Source organism: Oenanthe melanoleuca, chromosome 8, assembly GCF_029582105.1.
Source record: "Oenanthe melanoleuca isolate GR-GAL-2019-014 chromosome 8, OMel1.0, whole genome shotgun sequence".
Lineage (NCBI taxonomy): Eukaryota > Metazoa > Chordata > Aves > Passeriformes > Muscicapidae > Oenanthe > Oenanthe melanoleuca.
The window spans coordinates 10,446,073-10,469,477 of NC_079342.1; the positions used below are offsets into that span (position 1 = coordinate 10,446,073).

Here is a 23,405-nt window from a genome sequence, read left to right on the forward strand (position 1 = left end):
GTTCACTGCAGCTTAAACTTACTATATTCACATAAAAAATGTTTTGCATCTGCAAGTTCTGGATTTATAAAGGATTTTTTCCTCAAGACTGGAAATTGTTTGTGCATGCTCCATTAGTTTCTGTCATCTTTGTGATGTGGTGATCTGACTCTCAGCTGACCTATTTGTTGTGTAAGTCTTAAGCTTATTTATTTTACAGAATTTAAATTAGAAAGGCTCTCTAGAGGTCACTGGTCCAAGCCCTGCATCTGAGGCAAGAGAATTATTAGCAACAGATCTGTTAAGACCTGCTCTTCCTGAATGATACCATTTCTCTCCCTTCAAAATAATAGCATTTAATTATGTAGGACTGTTGTGTTGAATACTGAAAAGCAGTTCTACAATTAACAGCAAAAGCTTTGTTTTTGTAGTTTGGGTGAAAGCAATCTCTTTTTGAAAGTCTGACTATGCCCTCCTTCCTTCTGAATCCAAAACTTAGGCATTGAACTACTTTCACACCCTTATTATATACTTGAACAGAAGAAACAAACAACACAAGCTGTTGTCGGAATGCACATTTTCTTTCATCTACAGAGAGATCCAGTGGAATTGCAACTGAATTGAGAGTTTGAAGTAGACACCAAGCAAGATCAAAATCAAGCTGCCTTGCTTAAAACAATAGGCTGCAATACTTAGCCATTTTCTGGTTAGCAGACACCAGTAGTCCCTGTCTCCTATTTTTAAGGAACATGGTTATAAAAGTACCTTTCATTCTGCTGAATCCAATCTTCCATAGCTGCAGGAAAGATAAGTTCACACTTACTGCATTGCAAGGCAGACCTCAAATTACTGGAAGTGGCTTAGCCCACCCTCAAAACCAGCAGGAGCTGTATTCCTAGGAGCTGTGCCTACATACAGCCTCCTTTACAGCTGCCTGACTACTGACTACTGCAGGGGAAGGCAGCCCTGAGAAACACAAATAGCATCAGCTTCTGTAGGAGTGCCTTATCCCTCTAACTCAGGTGAAGGCTCCTGCCACACAGGAATGCTGCAGCTGGAGGCTGTTGACACAATTGCTAGTGCAATGTATGTAAGATTGGGAGGTCTTGAGTTGGAACTGAAAGCTATAAAGCTATGCTTTCTGTATAAATTTAATTAAAGTCTGCTCTAAAAATACACACAGTTCTCAAAACTTATTTTATAATGTAATCTCTGGACTAATGACAGTAAATTCCTTAAGCAGAATGCAATCAAGTACAGCTTAATTCCTGGCATTTTTCAGTACCTTCCTTCTTTAAAAGTTAGCCCAGAATTTGCAGGAAATGTGTGAGGCCTTTCTCCACTCTGGAACTCCAGCGAAGACAATGACACTGCATCATAATTGCAATGAGCAGAACCACAGAACTGAGATTGGAAGAGACCTCTGAAGGTCATCTAGCAATTGTCTGAAAACAAGGACATACTTAGATAAAAATTTCCTTCACTTTTTTCCACTAAAGTTCCTGAGTCAAAGGCCAAAACTTGCAGTGTGAGTATCAAATACAAACAGGAAAAAAACCCTGAATGTGTAATAAGAACTGGGAGCTTTTTAACTTCAAAGCAAACCTCTTATGTTTTGTAAATTGGTAAATATAATGTTTACATTGTGAAGACACGGCTGCTTGGAAACAATCTTGGCAAACCCATAGCAGAGGAAAAGTTTTGCCCCTTTGTTAGTACCATATCTGTACACTTCCTCAGGGTTAGAGAGCTATTGCTTATTCAGGACTTTTCAGAATTTCCCACAGCACCCACAAGCCGACAACAAAAAGTATCCAAGAGTACAGATTTAAATAAGGAGAGGTGATGAGACACAGCCAGTACATAATCAGCTTCACCTGCCGGGCAGAAAGTAATTAATATATTTCTTTCCCTTTTTCCTAATTTATGCTATATTCCACAACTTCTTGAAGTGATTCATATTAAAGTATTAAGTTAATTAAATGACAGATAAAAAGCAAGTATTTCTTAGTATTTCTAGATAACTAGTCTCCTTTCAACAGCAGGAGACGAGATACAGTATTTAAATCAAACAGATTTTTTATTCAGGCATCAATGAGCTTTTCTGTACATCATTTCCAAGCTGTGACTAATCAATGTTTATCAGTCTATTCATTAAGACAGTTCTGAGTCACTTACCTGCAGTGATGTCTCACTTCCTATATTGTTACTTTACTGAAATCCTTGGTTGGCATCGTTTTCCCACCAGAAAGCTCTCCTCAAATAAAATTTAAAGGAGCTTTTGAACAAAGAGAATAAAATGTGCCACCAAGTAAAATCTAAAACTACTCCATACTCAGAACAAGTTTGAGCCCACAAAGTGTGTTACAGTCAGGATCCAAGTACAAAGTTTAAACAAGCTTTAAAATTGCTTTAAAAGGCAGACTGTCACCAAGTCATTTTTTTTTAAAGTGTCAACATTTATGTTCCTCTTCTGACTAGAGCTCTGACAGTCACTCCATTTCCTCTGTGATATATTCCACATCCATGCTACAGTTAATATTTCTATAAAGTGTTATTTACAACATTTTTATCTCATGTCTGTCCTGTTATTTTATCTCTGTCATCTGCTACTTTGTCAAGCTCTAAATCCAGATGCAAATTTTTCTGCTTTATCTTTTCAATTCCAGAAAGAAGTAAGGAAGGACTATTCCTTAGCTGCCCTTTGGAGAGGAGCTGGACAGTTTAGGATACAAACTTGTAAAAACCATTCCCAAAAGAGTATAATTAACAGAAAGACACCTACCTCATAACCACTAATTATCTTGACTACAGAGAATTTGTATCAAGGGTAATTTCCATCAGTGAGCTCAGTCTGTTCCTTAATTGGCTTTCAGATATGCAGAATAAATCAGGACACAGTCATCTCAGAGCGCCTCCTCTACTAATGTTTCTGCATTTACTGTTCTAGGGATGATTGGCACAGCATTCCCAGAGAAGCCTGAAAAAATCATGTTAGTTCCATGACCTTTTTGACTTACTAATTTAGTCTGACAACATAGAAAATTTACAAAGAGTGAGTTTATTATCAACTTCCAGACCGTCATAACAAGTGTAGTAATAAAAATCAGATGTGATGACACATAAAATATTTTATTTGTCCAAACAGATTGTGTGTAATTTTACCAGTGCAGAAGATACAACAGATTAGAAAACTAATACTGTGTCCTGGGGAACTGGTAACCTTTACTGATATTACCATTTTGCTATTGCTGCTCTGCTTCCACACTTCTTGGTGTGCTTCACATTCAAGTCTATAAAGAGAAAAAAAAGGAGTCAAATAATGTGTAGCACTGTTTCTGTTTCTGCATTTAAATGTCATAAGAGTAAACTGGGAAAACAATTAAGGTTCTTTTGTATCTCAAATCCACAATCTTCTTGCAGGGAATAACACCCACCCAGCCTCTGGTTTCTGTGCTTGGCAAAAAATTACTGAAGAATGCAATAACAGACCCAAACAATGAAAAAACTTAGTACAACTATCCCTCACTGGAGTAACAAACTGGAGGAGTGCTTTGCCTGTAGCAGAATGTCCACAGGATTGTGTAAGAACTTGCTAGAGCCTGGTACCTTTTGAAAGCAGATCAAGAAAAACCACCAACATCTGTTACACTTGTGTAAGTAGCTGTGACAGCAGAGGACTTGTAGCAGTGCCCAGCAAGCATTGGTGCCAGAGCAGTTCCTGCAGAATCTTCCTCTTGCAGCCCCAGCTTGGCCCCCACAATGCTTGGGGAAAATCAGTCCTGATTCTGAACTTGCTGGGGCAGCTTCTCAGGTTGGGCAATTTGCAGTACTTTTTCAGATGTCAGTGAGTGAGTGTGTGTTGACTCTGAGGACTTTCCCAAGCCTGGGTGTGGGGAAACACTCCCTTACAGCACCTCAGGTATGTTACCCCATCATAAAACAGAGTAAATAAATATATGTACTGATAAGGAAGGAAAGATAAAAGAAAGGAAAGGAGAAAAGAAAGGAAAAGAAAAGAAAGGAAAAGGAAAAAAAAAAAGAGAAAAGAAAAAAATTTTTCTTCATCAAGGGGGTTAGGGGGAGAGGAAAGGCCTCTAAGCTCTAGTCTTAGAGGTCTGGAACTTCAGTAGCTCTGGCATGAAATTAAGCAGCCTACCACTCTTCTGACTTTGATACAGCAGGCACATGAAAGACTATCAGAATGTGATTTATCCTCCATCCCCTTGGCACTGTCAAAACTTCCTCTTCTTCTACTGGGCACAAAGGGGAATGTGAAGAAAAAAGAGAATAATTTTTTCATCCATCCATTTTGTACTGGCAGAGAGTTTCCTGAGGAGGGAAAGCAATAGAAGAAAAAAAAGGACACTGGATACAGCATGTTGGTTGCTGTGAGACATCAGGAGATACGTGATAACCTCCATCCTTTCTTCTTGGAACATAAAGGCAAACACATTAGCTGGCAGGTAAATCCATATCCCATGCTGCTGTCTCACCATAGGCTGGAGCTCTGTCCCATCTTCATTATCCTGGAATGGTCTTGTGCTTCTGTGTTTTCGCCTGTCTGTTAACTTGTTACTCTGACTCACAAATGTCTACAAGCAAAATCCAGGATGAGATTGTTTGTAAAAGGAAACCATTATGCTAATAAAAATACCTGGTAAAAGAAAGTTAATTAGCCCAGGGCTAAGAAACTGTAGCTGGTTCCTGGTTGGATGACACTGAGTGATACTGGGAGGGACTGCAGAGGCAGCAAAAGGGATGAATGCAACTGAGAAGGATGAATCAAAAATCTCAGTTACATCTCCTACTGCAGGAATGAGAATTCAGCTGTATGAAATCCCTCCCCCGGCTCTCCGCCCACTGCTGCATATTGTCCTGAGGGCCACAAAGCTTCTGTTCCACCCCCAGGATGTTTGTAACCTGATTGTAACACAGACAAGTCAAATGCCTTCATGTGTTGGGAAACTCCAAATTCTTGTCTGTGTAGCAAAGTTACTCTTGATCATACAATGAGGAGGAGTTTGGATGTGATGCCCACAGTTTTTCCATAGAAGGATACAGAGCCTGTCCTGTTTGGAAGACTCCTTGTCCCTGTGGGAAATCCTCTCTTTACCCACAGCTCTGGGGCATGGCTAATTACACAGAATTAAGACCAGAGTTAAAGAGAAACTACCACAAAGTTTGGAAGCAGAGAAAGGAGAGCCTCTGTTTCATGAAGGAAAATTGGCTTAAGAAGTATTTTAGAATTTGACAAAACAGAGAGGGAAGAAGAAAGGTCAAGGCTTCAGAGTTTTCCATTCAGCTCCATATTCCTAGCCAGGCGATGTGCTTAAGTACTATTCTGAACCAAAGCCAAAGAATATATATCTGCTCTACAAAGGGTTAAACATATCTTTAGGCTGCCTTTTGTTGTGCTGTTGCTGTTGTTGTCAACAAAATTCTATTAATATTACAGAAAGTCTAACAGCAGCATTAAAAAAATAAATAAAAACCAAAACTCAAAAACAGTTCTGGCATTGTCCTGAAGAAATCCATCCAAGGCATTTGTTACTCTGGCTGCTGGTTATTCGTTTTCATGGATCACTAAGATTTTTTCTGTTGCGTATTTGTGAAGGAAAAGACAGAAGAGTCAAAAATAGCACAAAAGGAAAAAAATATCTGCATCTTCAGATATTCTCTTAATTACAAAGAGATGACATATATATTCAAAGGCTTCAGTTACAGCACTACATCACTATTAGCTAGGTACTTAGGGTAATACAATACAGTAATTACAAGGGTAAAGATACAGAACAAGCTGTCCAGAGACAGAAGAGTTTAATCAAGAGATAGAAGACAGTGTTTTGGCAAAAGAATCTGTAAAGGTATGAAGCAGAAAAACTCAGATTTGCATGAAATTTGTTCAGAACTACAGCATTCTGTAGGATGCGGAACAGATCCCTGACCTGCTACTTGTTGGTAATTTTTTCTCATCAGTGTACAGTGAATCACAGGAAATATAAGCATTAATCTTAGGGCACCCCATGGATCAATTTCTGTAGCTAGCTCATCTATTTATTTAAGTATTTTAATTACCAACAATATATTGAAGATATATCTAATGAGGCCTAAATTGTCAGCCATTACTTACAGAATATGATCTAAAAGGAGGCAGCAGGTCATAGCTAGCACACAGGGGCAAGAGGAAGCCATTTACTTCAGTTTATAAATTAATGTACTTGTATCCCTGAGGCCATCCTGTTCTAAGGTGTTGGAAAGGAAATAGTATGGGTTGTGGGTTCAGACTACTAGGTCTTGGGGAAAGAAAAAGTACTTAAAAGCTTAGAATGTCTCAAATATCTTTGCTGTAATCAGTGGGGTTTACCAGCAGCTCCTGATCCACAAAGTATGGCTTCTCTGCAGTTCCATTATTTGTTTCCATATCAATAGCAAAGCAAAGGAGCAAGGCATCTGCTGTCACTTCAAACACAGACAGAAAGCTATGGGACATCATGTAGGCAAAAAATCCAACGAGCAACAGAGGAACTACCCAAGCCTGCAACTCCCGGTGGTAGTTAAAGGCCATCAATCCTCCAAAAACTGTAAAGCACACAACAAACACCTGTAAAGGGCAGTGAGAGAGAAGTGCAGCCTCATTAATCATGCAGAAATGCTTCTCATAAGAAAACCAATCCCCCCAAACCCTGAGGCAAATACATTACAGCCAGTATTTTAAGAGCATATCTCATCTGGGAGATAGCTAAGCAGTTTCCAGCTCACATAGTTGTGACACTTTGTGTTCAACTCTGTGTGTAAATACCATAGGGCAGAGGGAACCTTTTGCCATGTATTTACCAAAGACTTGATGCAATTGGAACTGCCAGAGTGGCTCCAAGGACACTGCTCTCATACAACTAAATAACTCTGCAAAGTTAAATTCCTCAAATATTCTTCTCTCTCAAGGTTATTTTATAGCATTGACAACACTGAATTTAAAGAACATAAACTTTATTTACTTTAGGTATATGAAAAGATAATCAAACCTGACTTTTCACTTCATTTTTACAGAACAATTATTTTTATTTACTCTTACCTTTCCTAAAAATAGGAGAAAATCTCCGAAATAGCTAATGGATGCAAGTTTAGCAGAATTCCTTGCCAAAATGCAGACTGCATCCTTTGCTGATGTACAAAAATTTGTCCCATTTATGGCTGTAGTTGTGTATGCATGCTGAAATGACATAAGATAATAATGCAGTGAGAGAGGAAAGACTTATAATCTAGATTTTACTTCAGCAAAGCCCAAAGCCCTAAACTCTATTTGGAATTTCTGATTTTATGAATATAAAGTTATTTTGTATAATACGGAAATTTTATTTTAAATTACTATCATAGCCATGCTTCTAAATTCAAATAGTTTTCCTACGTAATTTCCACCATTAGCAAATGTTACAATAGTGACTAAATAAATTCCCGAGGCCACATTTATCTAGTTTATTTTAAAAGGCCAAAGTTCTCTACCCCAAAATTTGGAATTAATATGACACAATTACCAGAGAATACCTGCAGTCACACTATCCAAATCTACTGGCTATCTATCAACAACACTGCTGGCAAACTATCTAAGTGGAAAAATGATGTTATGTATTTACTGGGTCGTTAAAGGCTGATGATTAAAAAGCTTTTATACATGGCTCTTTCAAACACTTTAGTGAAATCCAAGCTTATGGTCATAGCCATTAAACAAACCTTTTTGTGAAGGATCCTGGACCAGACCAGTGACTGTAAGGTCATGTGCCACACCCCACTCTGAACAGATAATTGGGGCACTCCCAGTTTTTCAATGTATTGAGAACTTTGTATCATATTGCTTTGTGGAAACTTTCCTGGACAGGTGGGGAGGATAGAATATTTACCTTCATAGATTTCACTATTTTCACACTGATGTGTCAATTAACATACATGTCCCATTTAGGGAACTCCTCAACAAGGTTTTGAAACTATGTCTAAAATATCAGCTAAGAAAAGCAGCACTCACTATATATGAAACATATTCTGGACTTTACCAGCAATTCTTAAGAGTAGTTTCCCTTTATTCACACTCTTAGAAGTCAGATTATGCCACAAAAACTTCAGTCACGTCTGATATGGCCTGTAAGTACCACAGCGTGCAAGGGATTACTGTTCTGAAGGAATTTATAAACCCAAAAGTGTGTGTGGTGCTTACATTGCTTTCTGCTTCACCTGGAAGTGAAAAAAACCAGCCCATAAGGGGTTTGCTGAAAGTGAATTATACTGGCCTACTGAAAACCCTTCCTGCTCAAAAATCTGTTCTTCTCTTACTTACAATTCAAAATTTAAAATAATTTCTGATATCTGAAGCAAAAAAAAATTATTTCTGTAGAGTTCAGTTTTACCTTTGAGCAATTTCTGTAGCATAGCAAAGCTATGACATTGTATGAAAAGGGAGAAAGAGAGAAAGAGAGAAAGAGAGAAAGAAAGAAAGAGAGAAAGAGAGAAAGAGAGAGAAAAAGAGAGAAAGAGAGAGAGAGAGAAAGAGCTAGAGAGAGAAAGAGAAAGAGAGAAAGAAAGATTAAATACAATCAAAAATTTTTCACCTCTTTATTGTGGATATTATTTATATGAATAATAGTTATTTTTCCTCTGATAGTAAAGAAAAAAAACAGTGAAATTCTGTAAATACTATACTTACATATTAGCAAATACATCCATAGATGGAAAAAGTATAAATAAAGACCATGGATTTATTGCCTACTCTACGAAAACATCAGAGACCCCAATGAACTCTATAGAAACCCAAAGAGTATCTGCATAAAAATATGTTTAAACAAGCAAGTTCACTTCATTCCTAAATAGGAGAAGATGCTTTCTGTGGTAAGTGTCATTTCTGCTGATGCTGTTCCCCTCCTGGCAGGATGCTGTCACAGCCCAGCATCCCAGGACGCGGCGGCAGGAGAGCTGCCAGTGCCAGCCCTGCTGGCCCAGGACGCAGGCAGAGGGGAGATGGCCTCACATCACGCTGCCTCTGCCTTCTATCCATAGCTGTCACTGCATATTTCAGACATGGACAGATTTCTCTTTATAAAGTGCTGGGAGTTCAGTTTGTTTCATCGCTCCCATTAAACAGGGAACTGAGACACAAAGTAGAAAAGTGTTTTCTAAGTTTGTTTTTGTCCCTTAAGAACTAAATTCACAGAGCAGATCTTTATCTGATGACGTCAGTATAAATTTTGCCAATAAATTTAAATTTAATTTAGAGATTCTGTATTCATTATAAATTGCAAAAAATGTGTTTTAAAAATGAAAAAGAATGTTAAAAAAGCACGTGAGCTTGTATAAACACTGTTTCCAAATGTAAAATAAATACCCATTTGTTTGCACTCTTGAAGTAGCCACTTTGGTATTCAAAGAATGTGCAATGAAAAGAATTTCTGATATTTATTAACTAGAACTGTTATCTTGGAAAAACTGAAAATGACGCTGGAGACAGTACACTACCTGAACAGGCATTTGTTGTGTTACAAACCAGCTGATAAAAAATGGCATTTATAGCAGTTACAACTTAAACAAATCATGTAAGTATTACCTAATGATAATAATCAAGAAATAAAGGCAGCAAGGTAATAATTTAACATTCTAGAATGAATAGAGAGACAGAAATTAATGATCTGCTGAAGGCTACAAAACTAGTCAGACATATGTGAAGAAAGAATATTACCAGCACAATTGGGAGACTTAGCCAAGTGATCTCTACCTTTAAAAAAAAAAAAAATTCTGAGAAAAACATATTTGAAAGGTTTCTTGTTCAGTGTACAACAGTCTTCCATACACTTGCCTTACAATTCTCAAGTTTCTCATGCAGACCCCATGCCCTGATCCCACCCAGACACATAGAAATATACACATCAAACATTTAAGCTAGCATACATTTCCATGAAACTCAGCATTGCACAGAAATGAGCCCAAGTGTTTTTTCATTATTGCTCATCAAGAAACACCTAAAACACACAAGCTATTACCTATATTTGCAAATCATTTTGGACTTTGGACTAAAAGGCTTAGATGTCCCATTAAGTTTAAAACTGCAGGATATGTGCAATAATCCAAAGCCTTTCAAATTGAAGATGGTTGTGAAGGCTAAAATGGTAGACCATTGTCAGTTAAGAACCTGCTAACCTTTAAAAACAGGTTATTTAAATATGTGTTTCTACAGAATATATTTTGCTATGCACAAAAGCTTTAGTGGACTTGAAAATGTTTTAGAGAAGGGCAGTGGAAATGATCCAAAAGGTATGGAATGTCTTCTGTCTGGGGAACGCGAGGCTCTTCTGTCTGGAAAAGACATGACTGAAGGAGGATGCAGTAAGAGAGCTGCTGACTCATGAGAAATGCAGAGAGGCTGTGTGGGGTTAGATGGCTCACTGCTCCTTCCAGAACAAAGATCAGGCAAGGGGCAGGACAGTATGAAGTAGTAGGAGCCAAATTTGAAAACAGATGGTATTTTCTTCTCGCCATAAATCTGCAAACTGTGAACTTCTGGGCAAAGGATGCTTTAGCTGCTAAAAGTTCACATGAGCTCAATGGAGAAGGAGAAATTCAGGGAAAAGGAATCTGCAGAGAGTTATTGAACACTCAGAAAACACACAGCTCAAGAAGTCCCTAGGCTGAAAATACATTCAGAAACAGCATAGAGGCAGGGAAATATCTTTTTGTTTTACCTTAGCATTTACTCACAGTCACTGCTGAAATGAGATACTGAGCTAGAAAGAGATTCAGTCTGATCCTTATATACACATTATAGCTCTTATATTTTTATCTTTGCCTGGTTAATTGATCTTTTACAGTGGTAGTTTCTGCTCTAGTGACAAACAAGTAATGATGGCATTGATGGCATAGGGTTGGTCAGAAAGCCCAGGAGACAGTGGGTTGGGATCAGCATTTATCCTTGCACCAGCAAGTTGATCTCGTATCACCACCTCTCTGAAGAACACAAGCCTCTTCTGGCTTGGGGCCTGGGAACTAGACACTGACTTCTCAGTGTCAGGATGAATAAACAGGGAATGTGAATGTTTACATATTTCCAAATACCACAGTAAGCAAAAAAAACCTATTTAAAGAATATGTCCTTCTGTGCCTCACAACACAGAATGTCAAAGGTCTTGGAAAAAGTGACCTGGTAGTTTCATGAGAAAGGCGCTGTGGCTCAGATCCAGGCTGTAAGTTCCTCAATTGTTGAGAATAATTGCTACTTTGTGTAACAGCTGAATTCAGTCCTCCATTCTAGGGCTTGCTTTCATAAAATGAGATTGGGGAAAATTGCCATAGCAACAGAATCTTCTTAAAAAGGAAGAAGGAGACATGCTGGTCTCTCATCCCAGTTCAGCTTTTTCTGCTCTGCTGGTATTTTCAGCCTGATCTGATCTTACTGCTGCCAACTCTCTTGTGGGCTGCCCTGGTCAGCTATCCCAAGTGCAATGCAGTGCAGCTCAGGTTGGACTTTAAAGTGTCTTAGCCTGCAAGCATCACTGATGCCAGTGGAAGCCCCTCAGAAAACAAAATCCAGTGGTAGCAAGAGGCAATGAGTGTGCTGCTGTGCAGCAGCTAGTGGTCTGGTGAGAGATTATCATGACTCAGATGGTGGGAAATGAGAGCAAGATGGGCCTTGTGAGGCCCCCCTGAAGAGATGAGGACATACAAGACTGGAAGGGACTTTCAGCCACTCCAGTGCCTGTTTCTGACTAGCATATTATGCAAATCTCCTCTTAAGTGGAAAACCCCCTCTTTAAGTCACTTAGGACTTCCCCTCTCCCAGGCCTTACATTTGGAGCTGTTCCAGACAGTTGTCCTGCTGATCCTTAGGAACCTTCTTCCAACTTCCAGACGACATTTATTCATGAACAATTTATATCTACTCATTTTTCTGCTGTTGTTGACTGGCTTTCACCCCTCCCTGCTGTCTCATAGATGGCTGACAGGCTTGCTCTTACCCTTCATTTGTCACAGGATATTCCAGTCCCCCCATGAGATAAGCATGAGCACATAACCAAAAACTAGTACAATGGCATTTATCTCCCTCTTTCCAGTGCAAGTGTTTCATCTTGTAGCTTTCAGGACTGACTCTGTGCTTCCTGCAGCCTTGTTAAAAAAAGGCTATTTTCCTATGGCTGACAAACACATGGAGAATATTCTCCTCCTTGACTTCTAATCAATAAACTCACAGCTAATACAGAAATGGTTATTTTTTTTGTTCTTAGGCTAATTACTATCTGTAAGAAACCTTCAATAACCTCCTGAATTTTCCCAAGCAGTCCAAAAAGCACAACTTTCATTTATTTCCATTCCACCTTATATTTTCAGTCTGGACTTACTGGAGAAAATTTTCAAGTTTCCTTGCTTCCTACTCCTTGTGTCATCTACTCCCTCCATGGCTGTCATTCACCAGGTAGGACCAACACAACTTTCTCCTCAGAGGGTAGTCAGGTGTCCTTTCCTGCTGCATCACAGTGTTACACATGGCCTCCATTTCCATGATGGGGCTGGATCAGAAAGATCCTGCTTTATGTGCCCATTGCATCATGACTACATCATTACTGGGGTTGCTTTCAGTGCTTCTGCACTTAGTGAGAAAATGTTCTTATTTGGGATTTCTGAAATCAATCAAACTGAATATTTCCAGAGTTGTTAATAAATTTCTCTACTTAAAAGCACAGAATTACCAGTCACTTGCTTAATTGCTTTTTATTTTCTCTCTCTCTTTTTTCCCCTTTTGTTTCCTCTTAATGGGATAATTAAGAAGAGAAAGGTATCAAAGCAAGAATTAGTCAGCTTTCTTCAACTCTATTCCCTACATGGTTCATCCTACAGATCTAGTAAAGACCTAAGTAATTTTACTTCCTATTATCACAAACATAAAGTCTGTAGAGAGAAAATAAACATATTTAAAATATTATTTCACTGCAAAAGAACATTTTATCCTTGTATTTTCAACGACTGAAAAATTAGCTCCATATCTAGAAGCAATATTGCCAGTAACATGAAAAGGCAGTATTGGAAAGAGGAAAAAGAAGTACTTGATGGGGTGAGGCACAATGTGTTTGGCATGCAGAGAGCTGTGCAATAGTATGTATGAGTTTTGGTTTTATCTCAATGAATTCTCTACAAGGTATTCTACTGAAACCTCCTGATAGGTTTCCATCCAAAGCTTATGAGACAATCAAGAACCATGCATATGCAGCCATTAGACAGACTTGCTTTTGGTCTATTACACTGTACAATTGCTGGCTTTCAGTCTCAGGGAAGGGTCTCTGTCCTAGGAAATGGGGCTCACACCCTGCTGAATTCACTGACAGCCCAGGCTACACTGCATGCTGATGGACACAGAAACCACATCTGGCTCAGCAAACCCCTTAGAAACCCAGGCATACACTTTGGAGGGGTCACTGCCAACTGGCTGCAGATGGACCCAAAGCAGACACAGAAAAGCAAAACTATCCAGTTGTATTGTTTTAAAAAAATCTCTGCATTAAGGCTGTAAACGGAGAATATGCAAGCACTTTGATGTACCTAAAGTTGACTGCCATTACAACTTAAGAAAGCAGGAGACATACAGACCTTGTAATTCCCAAACCACATTAAAAACCAGTATATTCTTTTTACAGAAGAAAAATTTCAATCTCCTAGATTTTACTTGAGATGATTGCATATGTTTATCTGGAACATACTGAAACCATCAGAGCCAGATGAAAAATCTGTGGTAATTCTGACAAGTGCTGGCAAACAGAACTGTCAAGTAAGGATAGTGACTTTATATTCAGAAAGCACTTTTCAGCCACAGAACCCAGAGTGCTTTACAATTGTTGCTAATGGATTATACACACACATGAATCACTTTGCCCATGACTGAAGTGGAACAGCTTAAGGAGTGAACTGTTTAACAGCACATAGCAACACTACACCACAGTTTAGCACAGGATCCAGTTGCAAATCCAAGAGAATTTAGGAAGGCTGAATGTAATTGTCCATACTGCAATCTGCACAGAGCACTGGACTTATATTACTCCTCCTCCAACAACCACCCTTGCAAGTATTACAATTGCCAGCATCTAGCACAGCACTCTGTCATGATGGGAAGATGACAGCATAACCCTTTGGCTTGTTCCAGTTAACTTCTAGGAGAGCTCAGCAAAACTTAACTGAGCCTGCAGAGAATGAGCCATTTCAGGGATGCATGCAGCTATTGAAGCCAGTATTAAATCCCACATGCAGGATGGTATTGCTGCCTGGAAAGTACTCTTAGATAACATAATAGAGCACTTGGTTGATTCTGCATGGGAAGAAAGAAGCTTGCATTCTATCACCAAGGTTACTTCCTCCAGCACCTGTTTCTCATCTGCAAGTTCTCAGAGGGAAAACAAAGTACTGTTTAATCCTGATTAAACTTGTGAATGAAGGAACAGAAAGAATTTCAATTACTTAAGCAGTTTAACAACAAGTTGAAGAAAATGATGCAAAAGTGATTTAATATTTTCTTTTTTGGTTTTGGTTGTTTTTTTTTTTTTAGAGCTTCAGGTAATTATGTGCTTTTCATTATAATGAAAGTAATACTAGAATAAAAATCAAAAGAATAGTAAATAGTAAGGAATGCTAATGTACACAATGATCTTTGGACCAAATTTTACAACAGCTGTTCCACATTTTAGGTTACAAAAAATCAAAACCTGAACTTAAAGAATACTTCTTTAAGAAAATGTTAGAAACACAGGTACAATTAAATTTAAACCCTCCCTCTCAAGTTCTATTCTCAGGTCCATGTTCAACATCTGTGGGAAATTTTTAGGTTGTTTCCAGCAGCTTCCACCAATCTCAGTAGGAGCTCTCAAGAGTTGACTACTTCTGTTAATTGAGAAATATCTCAAAGCTGCTTAAAACTGCAGACTTTTTTCCTTCTTTTTTTATTTTCTCTTTTACATTTAGCCACAGATTTTACAGAATCAGACTAAGACTTTCAATCATAGTAAAAAAAAATTTTAAGAAATAACCTTGAACAGATTAGTTATAGGGAAAAAAAAAAAAAGAAAGCAATAAATAGACCCCTGAATTACTCTATGAGATGCAATAACCCAAGACCAAAGTTTAAATTTCATACAGATAAAAATTCTATTAAAATCTTGTGGCCTGTTCTTGCTTTTTTCTTCTCTAACTGTTGCCCAAATTGCCTTGGATTTGGAACATGTGGACCACCATCACCTTTGCTAAAAAGATATTCAAAAAACAAAACAAAAGCAAACACTTTATTATGATCATTAGATTAAAAACCACAACTCATATAAAAACAGAAATTTGCCAACAATAGATTAGGAAACAGGAAATCTTTTAAGGGAACAAGAGCTACAACACAGTCTTTTGAATCAAAAGGAAGAACATTACAGCAATTAATTCTTTTAACAAACACATAGCAGACAACAGCTGGAGAAAGTAAACACTAGGCTGCTGGATATCTTTTTGAAAGGCAGGAAGCCAAGCCAAGGGGAAAGGGTGACTACAAATGGAAAGCCTGGAGGCAAAATGAACTCTGGTATTCCTCACCAAGGCACTGATACAAGACCTACCTAGAAAATGTAAGCCTGGAAAATTCAGAGATTGCACTGCACAAGTATTTAATCTAGGGTGAACTTAATTGAAAATTTTCTCTTCATAACTGTCCAAGATTAAACCTAATTTATGCACCTACTTAAGAGTAGTCCTTTTAAAGGAGACCCTTTATCAGAATTGTCTTGTTTTACTTCACTACTACCCTCAGCAATGAGAACAAAGAACTCAGCAGTCAGAGAGTGGAATCAGCATGAACATATGATTCCCTTTCACATTAAGAATGTCACAGTCCCCAGAGATAAAAACAAGGCAATGACAGAGACAAAAACTATTTACAAATATATATAAATCCGGAACACATTTGGGGAAAAGAATTATGAAGGTAAAAGGAGGTGTCAAGTGTCTGTAAAACTGCTGTATGTCAGAAATCATCCATTTTCAATTAAAACAACTTTTAAACAAGACTGCTATCATCACGGTTTGTATTTCCAGATCTACTGATACTGACAATCACTAGGAATTTGAATTTCTTTATTCAGGACTTTCAGGTGGAAAACACTGTAACTAGTTTTATGCCACATCTCCAGATATGTTTCCTAATTCTTCATTGCTTCCTTCTACCTGGACTCTCTCTGTTTCAGGAGTCTGTCTGGCACAACTCAACAAAATGTTACCTACAGAAATAGCCAGTGGCTCTCTGAAATGGCTGACTATCTCAAGTTGTATTAACAAGTTTTCTAAAATCTAGCACTTTGTAAATTCCTTGTTTCTTTGCACCAAGTTTCATCTACACTTTGTTTGTTTAATTTAGGTGGCCAGCATGCACTGGCAGTGGCTTTTTAGCCATGCTAAAGTCAGGCACCAACCATGGTATCCAGACTAGGCTGAGGGACAGAGATGACATACCTGGTTAAAGTATCTTAAGCAACCTTTCTGGAAGCAAATCCAGCAGAAACAGCAGTTGAACAGGTGCTTTGCATTCTCCTGCAATAAAATGAAATTATTGGTTACTGGACACATGATTAGCCTCAAACAAAACCACCATTCTAATAAAAACTTGCTTTACAGGTGACTGACTCTTCTAATTAAATTTTCACTTAGGCAGCAGATATTTCCATTAGGATTTCAGGAATTGTTTTTAATTCAGACTCATCAATATTAATGACTGGAGATCTGTGCATTTTTTTCTTTCTTCCTGTGGATGGAAGATTCTTCTCTGGGAAAAGAAAGTAAGTGCTGCAAGCAGCTTTGTGAGCTAACAGCTGCCTGGGGAGAAAAACAGGTAGGCAAAAACCACTTAAAGCACTTCACAGTCATCAGGAAGCACAGAGACAGATTTTAAACCTGATTATCAAAAACCTTTCACAGTTCTGAAATGACCAGTACCCTAATGAACAAAAATAAAATAATGGGTAGAAGGGCTTATATGAGCATATATGTGTTTTTACTCAGAGAATTACACTCATTTTTCAGGTCAGGAAGGAAAATCTTGTATTAGAATAGGTTATTCATAGATCATTGAGCTGTAATAATTTCATAGCAAAAACTGAGCAGTAAAGCTTAAGGTTTGCTCCATGCTCCCCCATCACATCGTGAGCTCAGAACAGCTCTTCACAGAGATGATGCAAGACAAGAACAAGACAACTTGGTATCCACAGTAGACTTCCAAATTTAAGCGTCTGTTTTTTCAACAAAAGGAAATTCAGTTCAGGGATACTTGGTCTTATTAATCTTATTTTTCCAGAGGTCAGAATGTTTTTATCTTGTTTTGGAATGCAGAGATCTTCCAGTCACTATGGAAAACTCAAGTCCCAACAGCTACTATTGTTCAAGCAGAAACCACAAACCTCCCAACTTTTTCCAAAAAGTTCATGAAAATATTCCAGGAGTAACTCCTTCAAAATGGTGACTGTGCATGCAAACTCCTGACAGAAATAATTTACTTTTGCTACATATTGCTGGAGAGATGATTTTATGAAAGCTATGTCATGTCAGTAAGGACTGTTTGTTAAAAGTCCAGACCAAGAGATTTCACATACAATCTTCTCTCTGATTCTACTTGAAGACTGCTGTGTAGAAAAAATCTGTAAATTTACCTGCAAGCTTGCAGGCCCCTGACTTCTCCTCTGTTCATAGAGAACAGCAGCATTTTTTGCAAGGGTGGGAAGGTCTGGGCGAGCTCCACAAGAATGCAGCGTCCCCTCTCCATCCTTACTCCCACTGCTCTGGCCCTCAGTGAAAGGGGCCAAGCCTGTCCTTTCTGCCATCTGACTCCAACAATCTACTTTCAAACAAGAAATATATTCTTCACTTCTTTGCCCCGATCTCATCTTTAAACTACTATTTTCATAGTGTTACAGAAGTATTTACCTACCTTGTGGTTTAGGATATTGTAAAGGTATAAGAGAACAATCCTTGGTATTCTCAGTACTGTGATGAGAAATGAACCTTTTACAGCAGTTCCTAGATGGTAGCAGAAAAGAACTGATATGGAAGACAGGACTGGGTGAGGTGGTGGGTTATTTTTATTTCTAGAAAGAAAAACAAACAATTTAAAAAATGGTTTCACAACTTATTTAAGGAAATAAGTATTCTGTCTTTTCAGTATTTTAAGTATTTTAAGAATTAAGCTGTTATCTCTTTTCCTTATTGAACTACTCCAATTTTTCTACTGATTCCATTTGAATGTTCACCTTAGTACAAAGAAAAGCAGTCACATTTAAAATTTCTGTTTTAGTTTAATTCTTAAGCAATTTCTGTTTTCTGGAATGGAAAAATACCTAGGGAAAAAACTACAATGGAAAACAGGAGAAGTGAACAATATCTGAGAATATACCTTGAACACCTCTCTCCAGTTTCTGTCACTTCTGTTATTCTCAGCAATCTTTTATTTGACTCTTGGTTCTGCAAGATTTTAGTCTTAGGGAATTAATCCACTATTTCTTCTTTAGTGGTAAAACTAAAACTAGAAAAAAAAATCACAAGTTCTCTCATTCTCTCACATCAAATTGAGAGCTACTATCTACTTTTACAATTCAAATTTGACCAAATAGGGTTTTCAATTTTGTTAAAATGATTAATGGTTTGGGGTTTTTTCCACAGAGCAGGCTTTCTTTTAGAATGGAATATGGCAAAAAAGGAATATCATACCATACGTTTAGGATTAAAATCTGAACTAAAAAACTTGCAGTTCTAGTGCACAGTAAACAGTACTGTTTTGGAAAAATAATGTCTCTGCCAAAATCGGAAAGCAAAGACCAAAAAATGGCCTAAATACAAGTTTTATTATTTTGCTTCCTTTATAAAGGTCAGTTTAATGTCAGTCATTTACAGACAGTAATATGACACAGCTCTCAAGAATTTATATAAACTTCAGGAAATCAACTTAAAGACACTCCCTCACCCCTTGTCAAATGCTGAAAAAAAAAAAAAAAAAAAAAAATCTACTAGACTAACACTCTAAATACCTTTAGAAGTGTTTCACAGCGTTAAAAATAAACCATACTAATCAATAGTCATAATTAGATCTTCCATAAAGTAACACTTAAGCAGCTGCCCAGCCCTGAAATATTTAGTTAGGCAACAGAACCAGCAGCAGTTTGACTAAGTAGCTACGTAAGGATCAGACCTAATGTCACAAATAAGAAGCCTGTTTTCAGAATTGATTTCTTCAAAACCTCTCTTATCTTGAAAAAACAATAGTTTGCACAATATATTTTTTTTTTTAAGGCACCAATAAGAGAGTGACTGGTTTGGGCTAAGAAGCTCTAAAAATATACTTTTATTAAGTCCTCACTTCAGCAAGGATTTAAATCATACAAATTATATTCAAGAGAGGGATTACAGTTCTGCAAGAATCCTGAAGGTATCACTGCAGTTCATTCAAAACACAAAAAAACTTTGCAGTGGAGACGTTGTATTTATATATGTGAATATACCAAATTATTTGAAATAGGAAATCCCAGCAAAGCAGTTGCTACATTTACTATTTTTGTCTTAAAACCAGGAGAACAGCTTGAGGGATAGCATAATTCTATAGTGAATAATGTAGTTTGGGGTTTTTTAGAGTCATCAGGTTTCTGTGTTAGAAACACATGCATTGTAGTGTGAATGAATTATTCTATTCATATTGAGCCATTGTTTTTTTCTCCTTATATATGACAGTGTCCATTTGATCTCAGAATATAAATTATTAAGTTTCAACAAGTTAAAGGTTAACTAGTGATAAAAAACACAGAAAGGAGAAAGTTTATTCTTGTGTTAATAATGTACTTGTTACTGAAGAGAAAAAAGAAGAAGGGTTTTGATATTTCTAACATGACTAAATAATGAGCAGGAATGTCAAAATATAAAGTTTAATTTAGATAAATTTTTTACATATTTAGATGTTTTTTCCACACCTCCTTTTCCTAGCAAAGGAACTAGCACAAGAACAGAGTCTGACAAGGATTTTGCTTTGCCTCCAAACAGATTTTCCTTGTAATTCTGGTTCAGAGTAGGAAAGAGGCTAAACACAGCAACAGGTGATGGTTATGACTGTAAACAAGCTCAAGATAGACTCAGTTATCCACCTACTCCCATTGCTCTCAAGGCTGAAGTTCCACCCACCTCTGTGCAGTACATGGCTGCAATCCTGAAGTGACTAGCACAAGCACAATCGTTATGCAGTGCATTCTGTGCAAGTGGACTCCTCTGCATGTGCACAAGGTATCAGGGAAATCTGGGAATCTGCCTGATTAGTTGTAAGACTGAATGGAGCCACAGCTTGCTGTTCCTCTTTGATATTTCTGTTTTCTTATCATGAGATTGTTTGATTTACATACAACATTACTATTCCAAACTCCTGTGGACCTGTATTCAATACCACATTATCCTTTAATAATTTTATTTCTTCACTACTGTCAATTGCTTTCATTTACTTGTGAGCTCTGTGACGCTCAGTATCTTTTTTTAACACTAAGTTCCTTGAATCAAATGATCACACACGCATCTTTCATTTTAAAAACATTTTTTGTGAGAAGCGAAAAACATCATCTTGACACACCCAACAGATACAGACATTTGAATGGGAGAAAAGGGTATTTCTTCATTTCATTAGTCCTCTTTTCTTAAGAGCTATGCTTACAGTTTTCTTTACAAATTACAAGATTTGTAATAAAACAGACATTATGAGACTAACAGAGACCACACAGGCTGTACTTCCAACTGCCCTTTTACCTCAAAGCCACATGGGACAGATCTGACTACATACATGGTGGCTCTTTTAGCTCAAGTACGTAAGTAGGGCAAAAGATGTCCATAAATATTGCAGATACATTTGAAGAGGAAGCCTTTTAAAGTTTGTTCTAGTTCATCTCTCAGTGACTTTGGTGCACATCCATAAACCTTCATTTTTGTCTTACTGGGAGAGATATGTATTTCACTTTTCCTGGACATTTGGTACTGAATACCTTAGTCAGGTAGATAACCCCAATCCTTAATTTCAAATCTGTGCAGTGATATATGTGCACTGGAGCTACTAAAGAAGCTCAGACATGGACAGGACAGTGATGCCTGTGACATGGATCAAGTTGCCATGTCACCTTCCTTTACTCCCAGAGGGGGAAAGGCTCATCTCCCTGCAAAGGTAGATACATAACACCTAAGCACATTGAGGTGAGAATAAACCCTCATGTAAAATGGCAATTGTAACAAAGAAGGTTTTTTAAAAGACTGAGCCCTTTTCACAAGCTGTAAAATGTAATCATTAAGCAAAAAAATTTATTTTTATTAAATTCATGAAACCTCTTGTGTATTCATGTTTCATCTAAAATAAGAGGCAAAATCCATTTTCAGTCGTGGTATTACAGGTCAAATCTATGTAACCTGTAAAGCTAATCCAGGTAAAATGATCCCCACCCACCCCATTTGCAATTGAGCTGTGGTTGTTGGCCGTGCAGCCCAGTGCTGAGTGTGCTGTGGAAGGAGGTTTCCACATGGGAAGGCTGTGCCATTTCCTCGGAGCACTTACAGAGCAAGAAGAAAGCCTGTCTGTAAGATCCCATAAACAAACCCTTGTGACATGCCTTTATGATGCTGCCCTAGGGAATATATTAAAAACACACAGCAGACAAGCTCAGAGTTGCTGGAACAGCTCGAGATAACCCTTGCCCTTGCTGGTGTGGCTGCTCCTGCAGCTAACCACCCTCTCCCCATTGCTGCACTCCTCTGCATCTCTACAGATCTGTGCTGACAGCCTAAAGGCCAGGACAAGGGATTACCACCACGGAAAAGTTGCATTTCCCCTTGCAAACACGACTCTCAACAGTACAGGTCACCTGGCAAGAAAGAGGAGAGCTCAATGGTATTGTACAAAATGATACCAATACAATAGGGAGCAGGAACCTCCTGTACTTGGCAGCCAGTTCCTGCAGCAGTAAAAAATAGCTGGGAAGCGGAAGCCCCTAGCAGAGCAGTAAATGTCATCACAGCAGTTTCCACAGGTGCTTCCCTGCTCTGCATGAACAAGATATGGACAGTGCCTTTGCCTTGGGGATTTATGTGGTGTATGGCATCAAAATGCACTGCAGCACACAGCCCAGGAACTCAGCAGAACTACTTTACTTTCCTGTGCTTTCTCAAGCCAATTTAAATGAACCTTTAGTGCCTCAGCATTCAGCTGCTAAAACTGAGGTACATCAGTGTGCTTACAAAAGAAGAGCAGCTCACTATCCACAGCAGCACAGCAGTGGGAGTTCCAGAGCTTCAGTAAGAAAAAAAGAGATGACATCAGAAAGGAGAGCTCCTCCCTCTTCGGGTCCTATTACAGCATGTAAAATAGAAGGATGAGACTATGTCACTCTTTCAAAAATATTTCAACTTTTAAAAAAGCAGCATTTTAGGTTTTATTTGCTCCTACCTAACCACCAGTTCAGTGGCACAGCTGTTGGATAGTTAATCGTCTCAGGTTCACACTCTTGATACACATGTTAAACCTTGTCCTGCCCTGGCTTTTTGGATAGGATAATAAAACATTGCTTAAACCAGAGGTGGGCACTTGCTGTTCCTACATCTTCCAGCCTTGCTGCTCTGGCTCCTTAGGCTGCAGGAAAACCCTGTGGAGCAGTCCCACAAGCAGAGCCTGCTCTGGTGTCTCTTGGCAGTGGGGAACACACCGTTAGGAGACCTTGCAGCAGCAGCCTCTTGGTCAGTGACTGAAGCATCCACGGGTACATTCTGGAGACCATCCACAGCACCCTGCTCCCTAAGTTTCAGAGAAGGCCAAAGCCATCCTTCCCAGCAGCCCAAGCCACCAGTGCTCCAAGGGCCCCAGACTCTCCATCTCCATCTCACATCACCTTCCTCAAGGGTTAATTTTTCAACAAATTAAGGTTACCATGATGTTCCTCTAATAAAAAAAATGAAGAAATGTCTTAAAATGACACAGTTTTTCACAGATCAGAAAATCTCATCACTGACCATAGAAGAACAGACCACTGAGGATGAGAGAGCCCATAGAAAGAAAAATTTTATCAGGAAAATGCTCTCTTCATTGTCAAAAAACTCAACAACACAGTGTGAGATTTAAATCCTCCCTTGCAATGACTGCATAAACCAAATTTGATTTCATTTTAGTTTTCCTCTTTTCCTCCACATTTATATTCCAGGGTACATAATATTCATGGAAGTTTGTTCACACATTTAAACACTTTACAGTGTGTTAAAGCACTTATTGTTAACTGAAAATATCTACACAGAATGAAAAAAAAAGGTATTAGACCAGCAGTTATGCAGGCAGAACAAAGGGAAACCCAGAGCAGGGATGAACACTTAAAAAGAGGTCAAACTGCCCA

At 38.2% G+C, this 23,405-nt stretch overlaps 1 protein-coding gene across 4 annotated transcripts in view; it reads right to left on the reverse strand.

Moving 5' to 3' along the window:
* Positions 1-3,021: 3,021 nt before the first annotated feature.
* The window catches only part of SLC44A3 (solute carrier family 44 member 3), an 89,032-nt gene continuing 68,648 nt past the window's right edge, over positions 3,022-23,405 (reverse strand). For 2 of the 4 annotated variants that reach the window (XM_056497653.1, XM_056497654.1), the window contains 6 exons: positions 17,948-18,104; positions 16,480-16,557; positions 7,055-7,192; positions 6,347-6,583; positions 4,476-4,574; positions 3,022-3,272 (listed from right to left, as the gene is read on the reverse strand). In XM_056497653.1, the coding sequence (XP_056353628.1) occupies positions 3,267-3,272; positions 4,476-4,574; positions 6,347-6,583; positions 7,055-7,192; positions 16,480-16,557; positions 17,948-18,104 (715 nt within the window). In that variant the 3' untranslated portion in view covers positions 3,022-3,266. Of the gene's footprint in view, positions 3,273-4,475; positions 4,575-6,346; positions 6,584-7,054; positions 7,193-7,813; positions 15,234-16,479; positions 16,558-17,947; positions 18,105-23,405 lie in introns of those variants that run through there. The other 2 variants (XM_056497655.1, XM_056497656.1) reach the window with 2 other exon arrangements.